Source organism: Piliocolobus tephrosceles, chromosome X (assembly GCF_002776525.5).
Source record: "Piliocolobus tephrosceles isolate RC106 chromosome X, ASM277652v3, whole genome shotgun sequence".
Taxonomy (NCBI): Eukaryota; Metazoa; Chordata; class Mammalia; order Primates; family Cercopithecidae; genus Piliocolobus; species Piliocolobus tephrosceles.
This window is the reverse complement of record NC_045455.1, coordinates 71,684,281-71,706,854: the sequence shown is the minus strand read 5'-3', so window position 1 is coordinate 71,706,854 and position 22,574 is coordinate 71,684,281. Positions and strand designations below refer to the sequence as shown.

Genomic DNA, 22,574 nt, shown 5'->3' with positions numbered 1-22,574 from the left:
GCATTTGATAATAAACTAGGGCTTATCTGCTTTCTTTACACGTGGAGAAAATCAACAACTATACAAGTAAGTTTTTTTTTTTTCTATTTTTTATAGAGATGGGCTTTCACCATATTGTCCAGGCTGGTCTCAAACTCCTCAGCTCAAGTGGTCTGACCACCTCAGCCTCCCAAAGTGCTGGGATTACAGGTGTGAGCCACCACATCTGGCCAACAATTAGATTTCTAGTAACTAGGTGTGGTGGCTCATGCCTGTAATCCCAGCACTTTGGGAGGCAAAGGCAGGAGGATCACTTGAGGCTAGGAGTTTGAGATTAGTTCCAGCAACATAGCAAGACCCTGACTTTCCAAAAAAAAAAAAAAAAAGAAACCCAGAAACTCAGGACTAAATGGTAGCTAGTAGCTCTACTGTCCTATTATTAAAAACACTGTATTATAACTCTTAAGTAATAATTGTGGCTTGTGTCCCAGAGGGCCCCTCCAGTGAGTCCCTTGATGTCTCAGTTTTCCTTTGTAGATTGTGACTCACAAAACAGCACTGTAGTGTTCTCCCCCATTTGTGCTCCTTGCTCTACCTCTGAACTCAGAGTCTAAGAGTGGAATGTATATATAGATGAATGGAGGAGAAAGTAATTGAGGGAAACATCATTGCACAAGTTATTTTGGAAAGAATCTTCCCCTAAACTCATATCTGACGTTTCTCTCGTTGAATTGTATTGACTCCAGCTAAAACCACATCCACTCCCAAAGGTTCTCATGGCCCAACATATGGAGGAAACTTCAATGCCAACTTCCAGGCTCAATTATTTGAAACTATGTGTAACTGCACCAATCTACAGGCTCTCAAAAAATAAACTGGAACGTTCTGGTGGTTAAAAATATGCCCCTACAGTAGTAAAACCTGTTTTGAACTGCTGACATGCACAGGGGCCTGATTTATCATTGCTGCATTGACTAAGGGATAGACTTGGAGGATTTCAGTGGGATAAATAGAAACTATCAGCACTATTATGATTTTTAACTAATCTGCAAGCTCCACGTTTAGAGTGTAGCCAATTGAGATGGCTAGCATAGCAGCCAAGTTCTATTTAATGGAAGGTATGTGGCACCTCTCTCTCTCGCAAGAGACAGGTCTCCCTCTGTTACCCAGGCTGGAGTGCAGTGTTACAGCCATTAACTCACCCCGAGCTCAAACTCCTGGGCTCAAGTGATTCTCCCTCCTCAGCCTCCCACGTAGTTGGGATTACAGGCATGAGCCACTGTGCCTAGCTATGGCACCTTTTTCTTTACTTGCTTTATGTTAAAAAACACTTTAATCAAGGCCCTTTCCTTTGGAATAATGAAATATTCCAGAAACCTCAAGTTGCACTTAAGAGTTCTTATAGTCTCTAGAAACACACGCCAATTACCACAAAGCTGGAACTGGCGTGTGTTTCTTTAGTGTAGTAGTGACCTACCAGTTATAAATTAGTAAATTCTCCTGGTTTTAGTTCCATTTTACTGAGTATTCTGCTGCCAGCCAGTCACTCCAGTCCACCTGTGTGCACAGGTGTGTATATCCTTAAGGATACTTTGTTATCAGTGTTTTCTCAAGTTGGTTGAGATTTATTGCTCGTCTTGCAATTTTACCATAATTATCATCACCAGTTTAGTTTGCAGTAAGTTACTGACAGTCGCTGCAGTTCAGAATGAATTTACATCAACACAAATCTAGTGACTTAACTAGATTTTGAAACTCCTAATGATCCAAATGAGTAATTCACTCCTATTGCTGAAGCAGATGCACACATAATAAAAAACCATATACCTGTATTATATTTCATGCCCGCGACTGTTAGTCTCAAGTGCATTTTACTTAGGCTTTCTTTCCCACTAGTGAAATCCAACGATAGTCAAGTTTACCACCATCAGTCCTCCTATTACTTAAGTACTTTGCAACAGGTAACCCTGTTGACTGCTTCCTCCTTCCTAAAACTTTTTCCACCTAACCTCTGGGAGGCCCTCCCTTGGTTTTTACCTCAGGGGCAGTTCCTTCTTTTTTTTAAAATTTTAAACTCTTATTTTTGAGATAAGTGTCTCGCTGTCGCCCAGACTGGAGTGTAGTGTATGATCACAGCTCACTGCAGCCTCAACCTCTCGGGCTCAGCTCCCTGAGTAGCTGGGACTACAGATGCCCAATTAATTTTTTTAGGTCTTGCTATGTTGCCCAGGCTGATCTCAAACTCCTGACCTCAAGTGATCCTCCCTCTTCAGCCTCCCAAAGTCCTGGGGTTACAGGCATAAGCCATGATGCCTGGCTAAATGTGAGATGGGGTCTCCCTGTGGTGCCCAGGCTGACCTCAAACAATCCTACCACCTCAGCCTTCTGAGTACAAGTGCAGTGGGAGCCCCCATTCATTACTTTTGTTGGTTTCTCTTTGTGTCAACCGATCTCATGTTGGAATGCAAAGTCTATCCTCACTCTCCAAATGACGTTATCCAGTATCATGACTGTTAATGTCTATTGGTATCTTCCCACTCTCTATATAGCATTCTCCAGCTTTGACTTCTCTGAAGAATCAGCATCTCAAACTTAACACATCCAAAACAAACAAAACTCAATTTCCCATCTCAGTGCCAACTCCTTTCTTCCAAATGCTCAGACCAAAATACTTGATATCAACATGAAATCCATCCTTTCACCCATTAGCATATCCTGTTGTCTCTATCTTCCATTTCCTACCACCTCAGTCTACTACCTTAAACTATTATCATCTTTGCTTTTAAAACACATTATACACAACTATTCTATGCTTTGACCCTGCTCTCTGGCAGCCCAAGTGATCCTTTGAAAATTCTGAGATATATCATGTAACTCTTCCGCTCAGAGCGCCTGTGGTTTTGAGGTCTGGTCTTCCTTTCTTGTGCACTCACGCTGCTTCACAACCCTTCCCGTCTTCTTGGGTTAGCAAAGCAGCCACTTTCTTCCCAGAACACATCACACTCCAGACCAATTGCTGTTGTCTTGGCCTGGAATCGTTTGTCCTGATATCCACATGGCCTACTTCCACACCTTCGTTTGTTTTCAAATGTCACATTACAAGGATCTTCCTAGAAAAGTCCTCTAACACCTCTTGCTCCACTCTGGAGAACTTTAACAAACCCTAGGGCCCACAGGCTACTAAAGCATGCCTGTATTAAACTTACTTCAAAGACAAAATGTTATGAGCTTTCTGACGTGCACGTCCTTATTCTTGCCCAAAACATCTTGACCCTAGGAATAACCAGAAAAAGACATAACAAGGTCTGAGAAGATTCTATCTGGAATCTTCAAAGGTTTATCATGAGGTAAACAGCCAGGGTTGATCACTTCCGGCTTAAATAGACATGATAAAATACTATGTCCCAACCTTGATTGGATCTGGATGTTGGGAAAACAGCTAAGAACAAAAGACAAGTTGGGAAACAGGGGCTCTTCTTGCAGAACTGAAAATTTTCAAAACAAGTTGGAGCAGTGGAGCCCACAAAGCCTCTGAATTGCTACTTGCCTGCTGTTTCAGGCTTCCAAGGCTAGTTCACCAATTAGCTTCCATCTCTCACCTCAAGGTCCTCTCCACTATCCTGGTTTTCCCAGCTTTGACCACTGCCTGAAATCTCCCTTCCTGCTATCGTGTCAGTGGACAAAATGCCCTGCAGATGAGACTCAACACTTTTCATTACAATGTCAAATCAGAATGCTAAGCCAGGTGCAATGCCTCACACCTGTAATCCCAACACTTTGGAAGGCCAAAGCAGGATCGCTTGAGGCCAGTTTTCAGACCAGCCTGGGTCACATGGCATGTCCCCATCCCTACAAAAAAACTATCAGAATGCTTAAAATTGCTATAAAGCTTTAAGTTTCCAATACTTAGTTAGGTTTGTTTCCAATCACGGGGGTGGGGGTTAACATGATTACTATCTGCCTCAGGCTTTGGACGCTATGGACATAGTCTGGAGTTTTGACACTAGGGCAAACTCCAGATTGCTCAAACCACGGCATTCACATGTTCAAACAGACCAGAGTTACCGGCTTGCTTTTAACCCTTCTTTCACAAGTGTCATCAACCAGGTAAGGCTGGTAGGAACTATTTCCCAAAACTCACGTTTTGAAAATTCCCCTCCCAGGCTGGGCCTGTACTTTGGGAGGCCAAGGTGGGTAGATCTCGGGCTCAGGAGTTGAGACCACCCTGGGCAATTAAGTGATACTTGGTCTCTACAAAAGTTAGCTGGGCGTAGGGGTGCGTGCCTGTAGTTCCAGCAACTAGTGAGGATGAAGTGGGAAGATGGCTTGAGTCTAAGAGGCAGAGAATGCAGTGAGCTGCTTGTGCCACTGCACTCCAAGCCTGGGTGACCAACCCTCCTCAAAAATTCTCTTCCTGTTTTTTCCCCTGTATTCCTCTATTCAATCTCAGCTGCCACAATTAGACAGACGGTAAGCGCAAGGACATGTTTTTCTTGCATCTGTAGTGGAAACCTTAGCAGCAGGTAGTAACTGCTCCAGGTCTGTCAAATAGATGCATTTTCTTATCCATTCACACACCCGGTCTTTTCAGATACAATATAGAGAACATTTTTACCCCTCTGCTCACCAGCCAGCCCACATTCTGTGTGCCTTCATCTTTTAAATCAGGGGCTGGCAAACTCACAGGCTCTAGTCTTAAGACACAACTCTGCTCATGCAGCGACAACAGCCACGGTCAATCCACAAACGAATGAGCATAGCCACGTTTCAATAAAACTGGACACGAACTTAAATTCCATATCCCACAAGGTATTCTTTTCCCCTCAACCATTTAAAAAGGCAACCAACCACCTTAAAGTGTACAAAACAGGTGGTCGGACAGGCTAGTTTGCCAGTCCCTGTGCTCTAGTTAACAGGGAGTTTAACATTCATCCCAAGAGATTTGGCTCTATGTTAAATAAGCTGAGACAAAGTTGCTTCCACTGAATGAGTCTCTTTTTATTTTCTTGGTAATCTCTTCCAGTTAACTACTTCCGTTGCAGGTGATGAAATGGGTAAGGCTCCACACTTCAGATGTTGGCACTGCTATGAGCATGGTCTTTCCCTTTATTGCAACTCACAAACAAAACCTTTGATTCTTTTTTATATTCCAGTCCCAGAAGTAGTCTCCACTGTAGAAGTTAATTGATGAGTAGTAGCCTACAACCAGGCTCTAGCTCCTCCAGGAACACTACAGGATGAATTTAACTATGCATTAAACTAAAAGGCATTCTCTCAAATATTTGAGTTTAAATGCATTTTATTTTTAGACAACCTACATGACATGTTTTTCTTAAAAACAATGCCTCCACTCCAAATAAATCACGGTCAAAATAAATGAAGAGCTCAAGATGACATCAGTCCCATTTGTCTTAAGTCCTGGTGTTGTGTGGATGGCAAGCAGAAGCCAGTTACGATGACAGGTGATAGATCCAAAGTAATTGCCAAATTTGTTACTGTAAAAACAAAAACTACATTAATATTTTTCAAACGTTACATTGCAAAAATGACATTACCATTAACATAGCCTACATTTCTAGGCTATAGATGTATTCCCCAATTCAATCTGGGCCGCCACAAAGACAGACAGAAAGCGCAGGGATTTTTCTTTTGCATCCTAGTGCAAACCAAAAGAACAACAGTAAATTGTTCAAGGTCTATCAGTGGATGCAGAATACCCTTACCAAATCAGCGGTAGTTCATTTTCCAGAAGGCTGTGGCATGTATCACCCATACCCTGCTCTACCAACAAAAACCTCAGATACTCTATGAATAACGCCTTTGGTAAGTCATCTTACACTGTTCTAAGTAATCTGTCTATTGTTGACTCTTGACCTTGATTGTTCAGTATAGCCTTATGTTTATCTTCTTCCTAATTTATACAGAAGCCTATGAAAACTAGGATAAAGAATGCCTTTGTTTCTGTACAGCTTCCAGCAGTTCGTTCCATAGGAGACACTGAGTTATTTATATTAGTAAAGCAATTTGCATACCAGTTCAGCAGTCAGCTCTATTTACTTAAAAGCTAGTACTGCACTAAGCTTTCAACGATCAGCTGCCAATTATCAGCAAACCAAAGTGAAAAACACTGCTACTGATCCATATATATACAACAAAACAGGATTATGAAGTGAAAGTGAGGCCATATCTAGAGGAAGATCAATAGTGTTCTCTGATCTCCTTCAGCATTCAAACTATACTTTATTTTTTTGAGACAGCGCTTCACTGTCGCCCAGGCTAGAGTGCAGTGGTGGGATCTCGGCTCACTGCAACCCCCGTCCCAGGTTTAACTGATTTTCCTGCCTCAGCCTCTAGAATAGCTGGCATTACAAGTGCCCGCCACCATGCCTGGCTAATTTTTGTATTTTTAGCAGAGATAGGGCTTCGCCATGTTGGCCAGGCTTGTCTCGAACTCCTAATCTCAGGTGATCCACCCACCTTTGCCTCCCAAAGTGCTGAAATGACAGGTGTGAGCCACCACACCCAGCCTAAACTGTACTTTATTATGCTCCATCTGCACTCAACGTTTTCCACAAACAAGGTCCTAAGCCTTTTTATACCCTAAGAATCTTTTACATATGAAACACAATTCTCTTGATCCCCAAAGAAAAAACTAAATCCATGTTTCAGAATGCTGTAAAACTCATTCTCAGTGTCACAAAACGATTGGAAATCACATCTAAAATACCTTTTCTTTTACATTACTGATTTTAACCCACTCCCCCTTGTACTTACACATTTTTCCATTTCTAAACCATCCTTAAAGAAAATCATATATGGGGTGACACCATCCTCACGGTAGTCCAATAGAGCAACCATGCCATCTGGATTCATGTTTTCACCAATAAAGAACTTGGGAAGCAAACAAAATACCTAGAATTAGACCATGATGCCATTCCCTACAGTACAAGGGAAGGTTTAGAACACCATAAAAATCAGGAGAACTCCAGTACCCAAAAGCACTGATGCCCACTTATTATAAACATCTGTTCACTGGATTAAGGCACCTTACTAGTAACCTAAATAGAAAAATAATGTACAGAGCAATCCAGGAACACCAGGCTTTCTGGAAACCTTTACTCTCTCAGTCCTAAGCACAATCCCAAACCCTAGAACACGCTTATAAGGGAACATAAGGCTGACATGATAGAATATACCAGACAGTTTGGAAGTAGCTTATGGCCAGGGAATGCATGAAGTTGAAAAATGAGAGGAAAGGGAAAGCCACTGATATTTTCCAAAAGTAGAGTTAACAAGCTCCGATATATCAGAAGGAGGACCAGCAGCAATGAGACACATGAGAATTGTAAACAGAAAACAAAGAACACTCAGGTGGTTAAGCAATTCAGGAAAAGAAAAACTGAGAAATGTCATCTGGGAAGCAAATTTTCAATCAAGAAGACAGGATTTGGAAACACCTGAGAGCTGGGAAAGCCACTTTCTACACCTTGAATACTAGTATAGAATTGAAGATTAATCAACTTAATTTTTGCTCTTGAAGTTGAAATTGTACAATCCTTGGATCCAAATACTTAAGGTATTTACCTGGTAGTTTTTGAAATTAGCAAGGATGTGCTTGATTTGTTCTGCAGCCCCTGTCATAAAAGGTTTTACTCTTTCTGGTCTCTGTTCTTCAAGTTTGCCTTTGATTCTAAAACAACATTTCATTAACAGGTTGAAATACTGAATTTTCAGTAAAATCAATTTTTAAAGTAAAAAATACCCAAGCTTAAAAAAAAGACAACATTGAAAAAGGCAACCAGCTGTTAAGACATTACTAGTTCACAGAAGGTGTCCTTCAAGAACGTTTACATTTCCTGTTGACTACTTTCAAAGTACTATTCTAATTCTAAACGGAACCAGACTGCAGGCTTCAGTATGCTCACATTATAGAAAAGCAACCATTCTTTTCAGTGAACTCATTAATAAAAAGGCAAAGACTTTCACAAAAGTGTACCCATCCACTGCGAAAGAACCTCAAGAGTTAGCCCATCTTTAAATCCCTTAAGATTCTAGACATTAACTAGGTACTGCCAATATCACTTACGATTTCATGTAATCTTTGATGTACTTCTTGTAGGCTTCTTTTGTGAAACTTGTTTCCTGCAGGTGATGGTTCATGACAATATCGACACCAGTGATTACTGTGCTTTCGGTACCTTCGCCCTCTGGGCCTTCAGCGGAGGCATTTCCACCAATGAGCGAGTCATCAATGTTACCTTCTGTCCTACTGACCATCTGCATTAAGAAAAAGCAATAGAGTTGCAAAAGATACAAACACATCCAAAGCACCTTCCATGCCAATAGTTCACGGATAAGAAGTATTCTTCGTTCTTGCTGAAAATCAAAAAAGCACCAATTTGGGAATAAAGTTGTGACCCGTGGATTTCTCAAAATGGCCCAACTTAAGAGTTGTCTGTTGGCCAGAACAAAAAAAGTTGTTCATTAAAAGTTGTTTCCAGTTGCGGGCCTGTGGTGCCTCTGGTTGATAAGTAGGGACCCGGCACACACGAAAGGGCTCGGGGCTCCTAAGCCGGAGGCATCGTGTCCCGGACAACCCCAGGAGGAGGATGGGCGCCGAGGCGGCGGGCCTATTTCCAGGATCAGCTCCGCCTCCAGTTTTCTAGAAAAACCCAAGCCCGGAAAGAGCGTCTCCTCCGCCAGGAGGCGGCGGGGAGGATTGCACAACCTCAGGCGGGGGAGCGGCGGAAACCCGAGCCTGCTCGGCCCGGCCTCCCCCAAGCGCAGGCCCGACCGACTCACCTTCCCCTCCACCTCCAGGCACAGCCCGTCCGCGATCTCCCGGATCTTGTAGATGTCGGAGAACATCTCATCGTCTGCCGGATACACACAGCCGCCCGTCACCGCGCGCCCGGCGCCATTTCCCGCATTTCCCGCGCCGGCGGCCGCACGCGGCTTCTGCCTCTCCCGAGCGCAACAGAGCCGGGCGCGAGCCCCGGGCACCGATCCCTCCGCGCTCGGCTAAGGCCGTCGGAGTTCCCTGGACCCGCGACGGCGGCGCCTTCCCCGCCCCCACCCGCACCCCAGACCCCCATGTGCTGCAGTAAGGATAGTGCAGTGAAGACTCACGGCTGATGAGGTCCCGGTAGATAATCATGACGGCGACTGAAGGGAGACGACGGCGGCGCTAGCTTAGCAGGAGCCCGAAACTCGGAGCGAGCGCGATGCAGCCGGAGCGGCGCTCGGGGGGAGGGGGGAGCGGGCGGAAAAGGCCGACTCAGCCGCTCCCCAACCTCATATAGAGGGCACGTCCCTCTACGTCATCGTCCGCTGCGCCTCCGGAAGCGACGCAGGCGGTGACGTGGCACGAAGAGCCGCGCGGGGGCGGGGCCACAGCGGGGGCGAGTCGGGGAGGTGAACATCCGGGGACTTGACGCGGAGACACAAGGCTCTGTTCCGCTGGACACGGTAGTAGGTGGGGGTGGGGGCGAGTAGGTGCGCGCGCAGCGTGGGAGGAGGCCAACTCTTGGGGTGCTCCCTAGCCCTGTGTGGGCGGAGCGGGGGAAGCGGAGTCTGATGGACCCGGCTCCTCCCTACCCCACTGGGCTACCCGGAGAGGTGCTGGGGGCTAGCTGGGGACCAGAGAAATTGAACTTTCGCCCTGCGCCTTGTCCAGCTTAATTTCCACCCTTTTCTGGGAACCTGAGTATCAACCGATATAGGGGAACATGGCATTTAGGGAGAGTCAGGCCCTCTGGCCTGGGGGAGATCTCGGGACTGCCCTAGGGCCTCTGACAACTTTTCACATCTACCCCCAGCGTTTTTCGGACGCCTTTGTGGGAGCAGCGCTGAGTCCGGGTAGTGAGACCCGAGTCGTCCAGCTCGGCCCCTGGGGAATAATCGTGGGGGGCGCAGGGTTTGTGGGAAGGGACTTGGAGAGAAGGGAAGATGTCACGGGAATTTGCATAGGGTTTCCATGTGTTCCAATTTTGTCCCTTAATTGAAAGCTTGTGGCATTCTGTGGCGGACAGCTACGGAGCTAGCTCTTCCCTTTACTGTTTCGCACTTGGTCTTGGAAAAGTACGTTGTCACTTTAAGATGAAGTTGAAATATTATCTTTGGTGCTAGAGGGTCAGACAAACAAAGGGAGTTTCCCACCTGCCCCACCCGTTCTTTGGAGGACTTTACACCGAATTACTAAGTATTAAAACAAAACAGGTCCTGGATGGTAGCTCATGCCTGTAATCCCAGAACTTTGGGAGACAACTACTGAAACCCTGTCTCTACACACACACACACACACACGCGCGCGCGCGCGCGCGCGTGCGCAAATTAAAAATTAACTGGGTGCGGTGGTGCCTGCCTGTAATCCCAGCTATTAGGGAGGCTGAGCTGGGAGGATCGCTTCAGCCCAGGAGTTGGAGGTTACACTGAGCTATAATTGCACCACCGCGTTCCAGTCTGGATGACAGAGCAAGACCTTGGCGCAATAACAAAACAAAACTTCAATATTTAGTCACATCCTCACATCTTTGGCATAAGGCAAAGATAAATGCTAGTACGAAGTCTGAAAGCTTGTTCCATTTCACAAATATTTTGTGCTCTGTATCCCTTAGAACTAGGATATGCACGAAGATCCCAATTGTGAACAAGTGCGATCCAGTCTTACTCTCATAGAAGTGTTCATTTTGGTAAATCAAAGTATCAGACAATTACAATACATTAACAATTGTTCATAAATCCAATAATAGAACATTCACCAGAGTAAGAATGCAACCCTTGGGAAAGAGCAGGACACAGGATGGCAGTTGGAATAATGGAAAAGTCAAAATGCAAGAGCCAAGAAATTGACCCCTTTAAGAAGATGGGGGGACTGGGTGCGGTGGCTCACACCTGTAATCCCGGCACGCGCCAGTAATCCCAGCTAGTCGGGAAGCTGAGGCAGGAGAATCGTTTGAACCGGGGAAGCAGAGGTTGCAGTGAGCGGAGATCGCGCCATTGCACTCCAGCCTGGGCAACAAGAGTGAAACCCCGTATCATAAAGAAAAGAAAAAGAAAAAGAAAAAAAGATGGGGATCTTGGATGGAAAACTCCAGAGGACATTGGGCAACTGGGAGGAAGCTAAAAATGGGGTGAAAGGGGAAAAAAAAGAAGATGGGGGTCTTGGATAGAAAACTCCAGGGGACATTGGGCAACTGGGAGGAAGCTAAAAATGGGATGAAAGGGATCCGAAAATAAATGGATATCTTATGACACATGGTCAGTGAAGGCTCTCTGAAACCTCATTTCTGGAATGTATGAGATGATTATCACACATTAATACTGTGTGAACATATTTTTTTCCAGATTATTACAGTATAATTATTTTCTACCCCCTCCCCCCCCACCCCACCCAGCCGGAGTCTTGCTCTATTGCCCAGGCTGGAGTGCGGTGGCATGATCTTGGCTCACTGCCACCTCTGACTCCTGGGTTCAAGCGATTCTCCTGCCTCAGCCTCCTGAGTAGCTGGGATTGCAGGCTCCTGCCACCACTGCCGGGCAATTGTTTTGTATTTTTAGTAGAGACGGGGTTTCACCATGTTGGCCATGCTGGTCTCAAACTCCTGAGCTCAGGCAATCCATCCGCCTCGGCATTCCAAAGTGCTGGGATTACGGGCGTGAGCCACTGCGCCCGGCAAGTATAATTATTTTCCTCAGTTTTAATATTTCCAAACTACTCAGAAATATTATCATTGACCCATGCAGTACCCTCAAACATTAATCTCACCTGTCCAATCTCATATTCAGGTCGAAACATTTCTTCAAGCTTTATAAAAATATAGTCATGGTGAAAAAAAGTACTGAAGTTAGAGTCAAGGCACCCTAGATTAAAATCTTGCCTTTGGCCGGGCGCGATGGCTCACGCTTGTAATCCCAGCACTTTGGGAGGCCGAGGCAGGTGGATCACTTGAGGTCAGGAGTTTGAGACCAGCCTGGCTAACATGGTGAAACCTAGTCTCTACTAAAAATACAAAAATTAGCCGAGCCTAGTGGCGGGCGCCTGTAATCCCAGCTACTCGGGAGGCTGAGGCAGGAGAATCACTTGAACCTGGGAGGCGGAGCTTGCAGTGAGCCGAGATTACACCACTGCACTCCAGACTGGGCGACAGAGTGACTCTGTCTCAAACTACAAACAACAACAAAAAGTTTATTGATAAAATTGCAGGCTCTGAAAAGAAAAGATCTTGAACACCCAACCCCCGAGAATAAACAGACAGTTGAGAAATAATTTAGTGAATAGTGAACAACTTTATTTAAAATGAAATCAGATAGATTGGAAAAGAAAAATCACATATAAAGGTGAATCACAGTAAAGGTAAGTATTATTTTGTGAAACTTTTATTTTATGTTATTATTTTTTTGAGACTGAATCTCGCTTTGTTGCTCAGGTTGGAGTGCAGTGGTGCCATCTCGGCTCACTGCAACTTCTGGCTCTCACGCTCAAGCGATTCTCCTGCCTCAGCCCCCTGAGTAGCTGGGATTGCAGGCACCTGCCACCACTCCCAGGTATGTTTTAGATTTATATTATGTATGAATGTACTAGATCCCACATATATTTCTTCCTGTGGATATAAGTCAAATGTTTTGAAATCCATTGACTTGGGCAAATTTTCTTTTCAAATATTATTACTTGGCACCATAAACTGTTCAGTTTCAGCAAATGATTTTTTTTAATGGCCCCAATATTTTGCGAATACTTATATTTGACTCTAGCTCATTTGGACAATTTTTGCCAGAAAGAGAAAACAGCCAAGTGGAGATCTGGCATGCTGTGTAGGGGCTGAGAGAAGTGTGATCATTCTGACCCTATATTAGCAGGAAACTGCTCAACAGTCAGGTCTCGGAAGTAAGTTGAGGCAACTGCAGGAGGGCTGCATGGCGGGAAGGAAATTGCTGAGAACAGGCTGGGTGAGCTGGCTCATGCCTGTGATCCCAGCACTTTGGGACGTGAAGTTGGGCAGATCACTTGAGGTCAACAGTTTGAGATCAGCCTGCCCAACATGGTGAAACCTCGTCTCTACTAAAAATAATAAAATTAGCTGGGCATCGTGGTAGGCGCCTGTAGTCCCAGCTATTCGGGTGGTTGAGGCCTGAGAAGTGCTTGAACCTGGGAGGTGGAGGTTGCAGTAAGTTGAGATTGCATCACTGCACTCTAGCTTGGGCGACAGAGCGAGACTCTGTCTCAAAAAAAAAAAAAAAAGAAATTGCAGAAAATTTATTTTTCTCCCCTACCTTTTTCACTACTGTCCTTGACTAGTTAGAAAAAAAAAAAAAGCCGGCCGGGCACAGTGGCTCATGCCTGTAATCCCAGCACTTTGGGAGGCGTGGTGGGTGGATCACCCAAGGTCAGGAGTTTAAGACCAGCCTGGCCAACATGGTGAGACAGGGTCTGTTAAAAATACAAAAATTAGCTGGGCGTGGTGGCAGGCGCCTATAATCCCAGCTACTGGGAAGCCTGAGGCAGGAGAATCACTTGAACCTGGGAGGCGGAGGTTGCAGTGAGCCTAGATCATGCCACTCTGCTCCAGCCTGGACAGGCCAAGGTGGGAAGCTCACTTCAGGCAGAGTTTGAGACCAGTCTGGGCAACATAGTGAGACCCCATCTCTATGGAAAAAAAAAAAAATTCGTTGAAAACACCTCAGCCAGGCGCAGTGGCTCACGCCTGTAATCCCAGCACTTTGGGAGGCCGAGGCGGGCAGATCACAAGGCCAGGAGATCGAGACCATCCTGACACGGTGAAACCACGTCTCTACTAAAAAATACAAAAACTTAGCTGGGTGCAGTGGCGGGTGCCTGTAGTCCCAGCTACTCGGGAGGCTGAGGCAGGAGAATGGTGTGAACCCGGGAGGCAGAGCTTGCTGTGAGTGGAGATCGCGCCACTGCACTCCAGCCTGGGTGACAGAGCAAGACTCTGTCTCAAAAAAAAAAGAAAGAAAGAAAACACCTCAGTTTTCTCTCCCTCTGAAAAAGAAGCTACTGTCTGTAGAAACAAAAGACCTAGACTTCGCTCAAATTGCTGCTCTCTCCACAGGCCGTCCTTGACCATCATGTTTAAAATTACAATCCCTGCCTCTTGGAAATCCCTATGTTTTTGGTTGTTTTCCTTTTGAGACAGGATCTCATTATGTTGCCCAGGCTGTGAAGTGACGCAATTGCAGCTCATTGCAGCCTCTGCCTCCCTCCTCAGCCTCCCGAGTAGCTGGGACTACAGACACATGCCACCCTGCCTGGCTAATTTTTCTATTTTTGGTAAAGTCAGGGTTTCGCCATGTTGCCCGTGCTGGTCTTGAACTCCTGGCCTCAAGTGATCCGCCCACCTTGGCCTTTAAAAGTGCTGAGATTACAGGCATGAGCCACCATGCCTGGCTTTTCTTTTATCCCAAATTTTTCTTTGTGGGACTAATCATTAACCAACATGTTCTTTTTCTTTTTTCTTTTTTCTTTTTTTTTAAGATGGAGTTTTGCTCTTGTTGCCTGGGCTGGAGTGCAATTGCACAATCTTGGCTCACTGAAACTTCCACCTCCCAGGTTCAAGAGATTCTTCTGCCTCAGCCTCCCTAGTAGCTGGGATTAGAAGCATGCGCCACCACACCCCGCTAATTTTGTAGTTTTAGTAAAGACAGGGTTTCTGCATGTTGGTCAGGTTGGTCTCGAACTCCCGACCTCAGGTGATCCGCCCGCCTCGACCTCCCAAAGTGCTGACATTACAGGTGTGAGCCACCGTGCCTGGCCCCAACATGTTATTTTCTATACTTACTTTATTTTCTGTCTCCCCTCCAGACAATGTAAGTGCCATGGAGGTAAAGAGAGTTTTTTGCTCACAATTGTATTCCCAGTGGATGAAACCGTGCCTATGGCTGGGTGCAGTGGCTCATGCCTGTAATCCCAGCACTTTGGGAGGCCAGGGTGGGCAAATCACTTTGGGTCAGGAGTTCGAGACCAGTCTGGCCAACATGGCAAAACCCCGTCTCTACTAAAAATACAAAAAATTGGCTGAGCCTGGTGGCGTGTACCTGTAATCTCAGCTACTCGGCAGGCTAAGGCACAAGAGTCCCTTGAACCTGGGAAGTGGAGGTTGCAGTGAACCAAGATCATGCCACTGCACTCCAGCCTGGGCGACAGAGTGAGACTCCGTCTCAAAAACAAAACAAAACAAACAACCCTCCCCCCCTGCAAAAAAAAAAACAAAAACAAAAACACATAGAAAAGAGCTCTTCCCTGAGAGGAAGAAAAGTGGCCTAAGACATAGTTAAATCAAAAAAGCAAGTTGTAGAACAGTACAACCTGTACAGCACTCCTTCATTTAACACCCACATACACATGACGAAAACCAATAGACTGCTCTAGATATGTGTATATATTTATAAAAGCAAACATGAGAATCTAGAAGGTTATGCATCAAACTGATGACAGTGGCTAATTCTGGGAGGCAGCTGGGGAAAAGTGAGTGATCAAAGGGGAACTATAGCATTAATTGTTAATGCTTGGATATTTGCCCCAATAATGTTTTGAATATCCAAAGTGTTATTTTTCTCACAGATACCAAACATAGTAATGCAAATAAAGTATGTGGAAGTATTTATATCATGTATAAACAATATATAAGGAAAATACACTAAAGAAATAAGCATATATACCTGAAACAAGCTAAGGGAGGGCCATGCATACATTGCTGGCCCCGCGCAGTGGCTCATGCCTGTAATCCCAGCACTTTGGGAGGCTGAGGCAAAAGGATAGCTTGAGCCCAGGGTTTCAATACCAGCTTGGGCAATGTAGTAAGACCCCGCCTCTACTTTTAAAAATAAATAAATAAATAAATAAATAAATAAATAAATAAATAAATAAATAAATTGGGTGGCTGGGTTTTCTGATCACTTAAGCAGTATGTGAGTGTGTGTGTGTGTGCATGAGCACACACACGGGTGAACTAGCTTGATTTTTGAAAAATGGACCTATAAATTGTTTTGCTAAAAATATCAGCAAGTCCTTATTTGGGAGTAGTGAAGAGGGGTTGGGTGGATGCTTGCCAACATGCCGCAGGAGGAAGATAAATTATCTTTTTACTTTCCACGTTTTCAAGTGAAGAGCATAGTGAGGTGGGAATTAGAGATAACAGAATTTGGAAAGCGTATTAATTTTTTTTCATTATGCTTTGCCTTGCTTGAAAAATTATTGCTAGCAGTTTTTAGAGTTCCCTGTAGCACAGCTCCCTCAAACATTAAGGAGGCCATTGGTGCAAACCGAAAATACAAATAAGACAGTAAGGTGAAGCCAGGGGTAAGGATGATATCAAAGGATGTGTCATTAAGTCCTGCACAGTTGGCATAGGTAGACTTCACACAAGGCATTTCTTTCATGGGCCCTCATTATATGATTTAGTCTCAACGAAACCCCTACAGTGAATTTAGTAATGGGTTTCCTATGGCTTATTTCTTTTCTTTTCTTTTTGAGATGGAATCTCGCTCTGTCGCCCAGGCTGGAGTGCAGTGGTGTGATCTCAGCTCACTGCAACCTCCACCTCCCAGGTTCAAGTGATTCTCCTGCCTCAGCCTCCTGAGTACCTGGGATTACAGGCATGCGACACCACACCCAAATAATTTTTATATTTTTAGTAGAGACAGGGTTTCACCGTGTTAGTCAGGCTGGTCTTGAACTCCTGGCCTCGTGATCTGCCCGCCTTGGCCGCCCAAAGTGCTGGCATTACAGGCGTGAGCCACCACGCCCGGCCCGTTTATATCTTTTTCCTTTTCTTTCTTTTGTTTTTTGAGATGGAGTCTCGCTCTGACACCCAGGCTGGAGTGCAGTGGGGTGATGCCAGCTCACTGCAACCTCTGCCTCCCAAGTTCAAGCGATTCTCCTGCCTCAGCCTCCCAAGTGGCTGGGATTACAGGTATGTGCCACCACACTGGCTAATTTTTTGTATTTTTGGTAGAGACGGGGTTTCACTGTGTTAGCCAGGATGGTCTCCATCTCCTGACCTCATGATCTGCCCGCTTTGGCCTCCCAAAGTGCTGGGGTTACAGGCGTGAGCCACTGTGCCCAGCCCATTTCTTATAACTTTCTTCAGTGTAGGCCTAACCTTTATATTCAATTCAGTAAAAATAGGTCTACTAGTGGGCGGAACAAAGGGCTCCTACCTCACAGCTTTCTTTTTGTTTCTTTATTTTTTTCTGTAATGAAGTCATAACTCACAGCTTCCTGTGGTCTGGATTGATCCACAGATAAAATTATTTCATGATCTGCAATGGACAGAATATTCGTCCAGCAGTCTGCCACAAATACTGCTTCAGAACAAAGACCTGAAGGGCAGAGAACGTTGGCACATACCCTCTAGGGAATCCCAAACCGTCCCCAAGATTTCTGCTGATGTTTGTATTGTCATAATCACTGATGACACATGGGAAGGAAGAGAGTGGATTACATCACAGCAATGGAACTTCAGACTAAACTCTGAGTGTCCCTGTGCTTAAAATATCATCAGTCACCCACCGTGACTTCTCACAGTCCCCAACTCAGACCAGCTCACTGGCTCTTCTCTCTCTTTCCTCCTTAGCCCCACTCCCCATCAGTAGGAAAAAATAAGTGACAAATCCCTCATGTTTTCCCATGAAGAGGCAGCGTATATATTCTCTTTTTCCTTCCTTCAAGGCCTCTCACTTTTATTACAGGTAACTTGTTAAAATCTTTTCCTGAAAGCAGTTCTTTCCCTAAAGGAGATTGTCTACGAGCACCAGAGTGTTTGATAAAAAATTAAGTAGTATTAGGCCAGGCTCTGTGGCCCACACTTGTAATCCTGGCACTTTGGGAGGCCGAGGTGGGTGGATCACTTGAGGTCAGGAGTTTGAGACCAGCCTGGCCAATATGGTGAAACCCTATCTTTACTACAAATACAAAAATTAGCCAGTTGTGGTGGCGGGTACCTGTAATTCCAGCTACTTGGGAGGCTGAGGCAGGAGAATCGCTTGAACCTGGGAGGTGGAGGCTGCAGTGAGCCAAGATCATGCCACTGCACTCCAGCCTTGGCAACAGAGTAAGACTGTGTCTCAAAAAAAAAAAAAAAAAGTGTTAAAAGTTCCTGAAGAGAATAGTCAAAGCAAATTTTTAAACTTTAGAACACCTTTAATAACTGTCTTCTCAGCAGTGACCTAAAATTGCTAATGCTTACCTATATGACCATGTTGGGGTCTTTGAGGGGCATTGTAATGGTGCCCTTATTCCTCACCAGGGTTCTGAAGCAGTTAAGATATAAGAATAAGGAGGCAGCAGATGGAGACGAAAATGTCACCTTTACTACTGACAAAGGCTAGGTTGGAGGGCAGAGATTATATTTTTTTGAAAAAAAAATTATTTTTGAGGCAGAGTCTCACTATTTTGCCCAGGCTTGTCTTGAACTCCTGAGCTGAGGTGATCCTCCCGCCTCAGCCTCCTGAGTAGTTGGGATTGCAGGTGTGAGCCACGACACCTGGCAGAGGTCAGAGACTCTGTGAGCAAATGACTTCCTAATACGCTATGAGACTTAACCCTAAAATGAGACAGACAGGCCTATAAACCTTACTACGTGGAGGAGGGAGTGGTAGGCCAGCTCCCAATAGGAAAAAGGGAGAGGAAGAGGCTACACATGTCCAGTTTGTCCTTCCAGATTGCCAGATAGGTGACAAGGGGAGGGAGGCCATGGGAAAAGCAGATTCTCACAATGGAGTATGGTTGAATCCTTACAGGATCTCCGTTTGAAGTTAGAGAGAGTAGTTATACCTTAGGAAATCTGGCTGGACAATTAAACTGGGTTGATTAAAAATACATGCAGGCTGAAAGTGGAGTTAGCTGGTACCCACCCCTGGGCCTTATGGTCGTGGAGGAGTTCGTTTAGGAACTATCCTGGATGTGCTGGCGGTGGTGGGGGAAATACTTTTTTTCTTGGGTCCAATGTGCTCCAGGTGACCATGAACCTGCTGTGAGCCTGTGGTGACGGAAGGTGAGAATGAAAAGGGGCCAGCTCTTGGGATTGGACGTTAGTGGTTTCAGGTCATATCTGTGATGCTTATCCTGGTTTTTGTTTTTTTGTTTTTGTTTTTGAGACAGGGTCTTACTCTGTGACCCAGGCTGGAGTGCAATGGCACCAACACGACTCACTGCAGCCTCAACTTCCTGGGCTTAAGTGATTCTTACACCTCAGCCTCCCGAGTAGCTGAGACCACAGGTGTGAACCACTATGCCCCGCTAAAGTTTCTATTTTTTGTTGAGATGGGGTTTTGCCACGTTGCCCAGGCCGGTCTCAAACTCCTTTGTGCAAGAGATCCACCTGCCCACCTCAGGCCTTCTAAAGTGCTGGGATTACAGGTGTGAACCATCCCACCTGGCTTGCTCAGAGAATAGCGAACGCTTCCTTGTTGTGCCAGGGGAAGTGGAGCAGTCATGACACGGGCTTCGGGAGCCTCAGGCTCGCAGCCACAGTCTTATACAAACTCACATCAAATGCTGATGGGGCCAGAGTCTGAAAGACATTAGCCAGACTAAGAAAAACAAGGCTTTGGAAATCTAAACATTTGAATTCACATTTTAAGCATGCTATGCCACCATGGTTCTCAAAGTGGTCTCCCAGACCTTTTCAGGGGTCTGCTACATCAAAACTATTTTCATAATTAATACCAAGATGTTATTTGCCTTTTTCACTCTTATTTTCTCACAAATGTTCCATGGAATTTTCCAGAAGCTACATGATGTGTGCTATTGCAATAGACTCAGTGCAGAAGCAGGTATAAAATTCAGCTGTTAGAGATATTTGAAAAAATGTAAAGCAATGCCACTCTTTTCGGTCTTTATTTTGAACATATGCCTATTTTCATTTAAATGTATTTATATTAACATGAAATGGGCTATTTATTGTTAATAAATAAATATTTTAATTTACTCTTCATTTTAGTATCTAATATGATACTAAAGTACCAGTAGGGATCACTTAGATAAACAAAAGCTTTTGAAGGCCTCAATAATTTTTTTTTTTTTTTTTTGAGAGAGAGTCTCGCTCCATTGACCAGGCTGGAGTGCAGTGGCACGATCTCGGCTCACTGCAACCTCCACCTCCCGGGTTCAAGCGATTCTCCTGCCTCAGCCTCCCGAGTAGCTGGGATTACAGGCACCTACCACCACTCTTGGCTAATAAAGGCCTTAATAATTTTTAAAAGTGTAAAGAACTGGCTGGGCGCGGTGGGTCAAGCCTGTAATCCCAGCACTTTGGGAGGCCGAGGCGGGCAGATCATGAGGTTGGGGGTTCAAGATCAGCCTGAACAATATGGTGAAACCCCATCTCTACTAAAAATACAAAAATTAAGCTGGGAACAGTGGCTCACACCTGTAATCCGAGCACTTTGGGAGACTGAGGCGGGTGGATCACCTGAGGTCAGGAGTTCAAGACCAGCCTGGCCAACATGGTGAAACCTCCATCTCTACTAAAATTACAAAAAATTAGTTGGATGTGGTGACGGGCGCCTGTAATCCCAGCTACTCGGGAGGCTGAGGCAGGAGAATCACTTGAACGTGGGAGGTGGAGGTTGCAGTGATCCAAGATTGTATACTTCAGCCTGGGCAACAAGAGTGAAACTCCATCTCAAAAATATTAGCTGGGCTTGGTGGTGTGTGCCTATAGTCCCAGCTACTCCAGAAGTTGAGGCAGAAGAATCGCTTGAACCCAGGAGGCAGAGGTTGCAGTGAGCTGAGATCTTGCCATTGCACTCCAGCCTGGGTGACAGAGCCAGAATCCATCTCAAAAAAAAAAAAAAAAAAAGAACTAAACTAGCCAGGCACAGTGGCTCACGCCTGTAATCCCAGCACTTTTTTTTTTTTTTTTTTTAAGACAGAGTCTCACTCTGTTGGCCAGGCTGGAGTGCAGTGGCGCAATCTTGGCTCCCAGATTCAAGCAATTTTCCTGCCTCAGCCTCCCAAGTAGCTGAGATTACAGGCACCTGCCACCTTGCCTGGCTAATTTTTGTATTTTTAGTTGAGGCAGAGTTTCACCATGTTGGTCAGGTTGGTCTCGAACTCCTGATCTCAAGGGATCCACCTGCTTTGGCCTCCCCAAGTGCTGGGACTACAGGCATGAGCCACCACACCCAGCCAATCCCAGCACTTTGAGAGGCTGAGACAGGTGGATCCCTTGAGGTTAGGAGTTTGAGACCAGCCTGACCAACATGGTGAAACCCTATCTCTACTAAAAATACAAAAATTAGTCAGGCATGGTGGCAGGTGCCTGTAACAACCAGCTACTCAGGAGGCTGAGGCAGGAGAATCTCTTGAAGCCGGGAGGTGGAGGTTGCAGTGAGCCAAGATTGCGCCACTGCACTCCATCCTAGACAGCAGAGCAAGACTCTATCTCAAAAAAAAAAAAAAGAAAGAAAGAAAAGTTTAAGGATCCTGGAACATTAGTGGCCAGTTGCAGCGGCTCATGCCTGTAATCCCAGCACTTTGGGAGGCTGAGGCAGATGGATCGCCTGAGCTCAGGAATTCGAGACCACCCTGGGCAATATGGTGAAACCCCACCTCTACTAAAATACAAAAAATTAGCCAGGTGTGGTGGTGTGTGCCTGTAGTCCCAGCTACTCGGGAGGCTGAGGCATGAGAATCACTTGAGCCTGGGAGGTGGAGATTACAGTGAGCTGAGATTGCGCCACTGCACTTGGGCTCAAGTGCAACTCACTTGGGCTATGGAGTGAGACTCCATCTCAAAAAGAAGAAAAAAAAGTACATTGGTAGGACAAGCCAGTGAAATCCAAATTAGTTAGTAGTAGTATAACAATGTTAGTTTCTTAGTTGGATAGTGTACTGTGGTTATATACAATGTTAACATTAGACAAAGTGGGTGAAGGCTATATGGGAACTCTGCGTTTTCTGACTCTTCTGTAAATTCTTTTCTGTTTGTTTGTTTGTTGAGATGGAGTCTCGCTCTGTCGCCCAGGCTGGAGTGCAGTAGTGCGATCTCGGCTCACTGCAAGCTCCACCTCCCGGGTTCAGGCCATTCTCCTGCCTCAGCCTCCCAAGCAGCTGGGACTACAGGTGCCCGCCACCACGCTGAGCTAATTTTTTGTATTTTTAGTAGAGACGGGGTTTCACCGTGTTAGCCAGGATGGTCTCGGATCTCCTGACCTTGTGATCCGCCTGCCTCAGGCTCCCAAAGTGCTGGGATTATAGGTGTGAGCCACCGCGCCCGGCCTTGTTTGTTTTTTTGAGATGGAGTTTTGCTCTTGTTGCCCAGATTGGTGTGCAATGGTGCGATCTCAACTCACCGCAACCTCTGCCTCCTGGGTTCGAATGATTCTCCTGCCTCAGTCTCCTGAGTAGCTGGGATTACAGGCATGTGCCACCACACCCAGCTAATTTTGTATTTTTAGTAAAGACGGGGTTTCTCCATGTTGGTCAGGCTGGTCTCGAACTGCCGACCTCAGGTGATCCACCTGCCTCAGCCTCCCAAAGTGCTGGGATTACAGGCATGAGCCACCTCCCCTGGCCAGTTTTTTTTTTTTTAAATCAAGACAAGGTCTTAATATATTGTCTGGGCTGGTCT

At 45.5% G+C, this 22,574-nt stretch overlaps 1 protein-coding gene and 2 non-coding genes across 4 annotated transcripts; all 3 read right to left on the bottom strand.

Annotated features, from left to right (window-relative positions):
• Positions 1 to 4,403: 4,403 nt before the first annotated feature.
• On the bottom strand, positions 4,404 to 4,537 carry LOC111523123. Its single transcript, XR_002725448.1, has one exon. It is a non-coding gene; the product is annotated as a small nucleolar RNA SNORA31 (small nucleolar RNA).
• A 419-nt stretch (positions 4,538 to 4,956) lies between these two features.
• TPT1 (tumor protein, translationally-controlled 1) lies at positions 4,957 to 9,432 on the bottom strand. 2 transcript variants are annotated; one of them, XM_023187338.1, is made up of 6 exons: positions 9,109 to 9,432; positions 8,782 to 8,855; positions 8,066 to 8,256; positions 7,564 to 7,669; positions 6,754 to 6,870; positions 4,957 to 5,474 (listed from the first exon to the last, which is right to left on the bottom strand). In XM_023187338.1, the coding sequence occupies exons 1-6, from the start codon at positions 9,134 to 9,136 to the stop codon at positions 5,472 to 5,474; spliced, it is 519 nt and encodes a 172-aa protein (XP_023043106.1). In that variant the 5' UTR covers positions 9,137 to 9,432; the 3' UTR covers positions 4,957 to 5,471. The 2 variants fall into 2 exon arrangements, with proteins under 2 accessions (XP_023043106.1, XP_023043107.1); XM_023187339.1 differs by lacking the exon at positions 8,782 to 8,855 and having other exon boundaries at positions 9,109 to 9,366.
• Positions 5,564 to 5,691, bottom strand: LOC111523122. Its single transcript, XR_002725447.1, has one exon. It is a non-coding gene; the product is annotated as a small nucleolar RNA SNORA31 (small nucleolar RNA).
• Positions 9,433 to 22,574: the final 13,142 nt, after the last annotated feature.

Excerpts from the sequence above, each read along its gene's own strand:
- TPT1 (XM_023187338.1), bottom strand. The coding sequence starts at position 9,136 with ATGATTATCTACCGGGACCTCATCAGCC. Across the intron at positions 8,257-8,781 it reads GCCTGGAGGTGGAGGGGAAG|ATGGTCAGTAGGACAGAAGG; the intron begins GTGAGTCGGTCG and ends TTCTTAATGCAG. Across the intron at positions 7,670-8,065 it reads ATCAAAGATTACATGAAATC|AATCAAAGGCAAACTTGAAG; the intron begins GTAAGTGATATT and ends ATGTTGTTTTAG.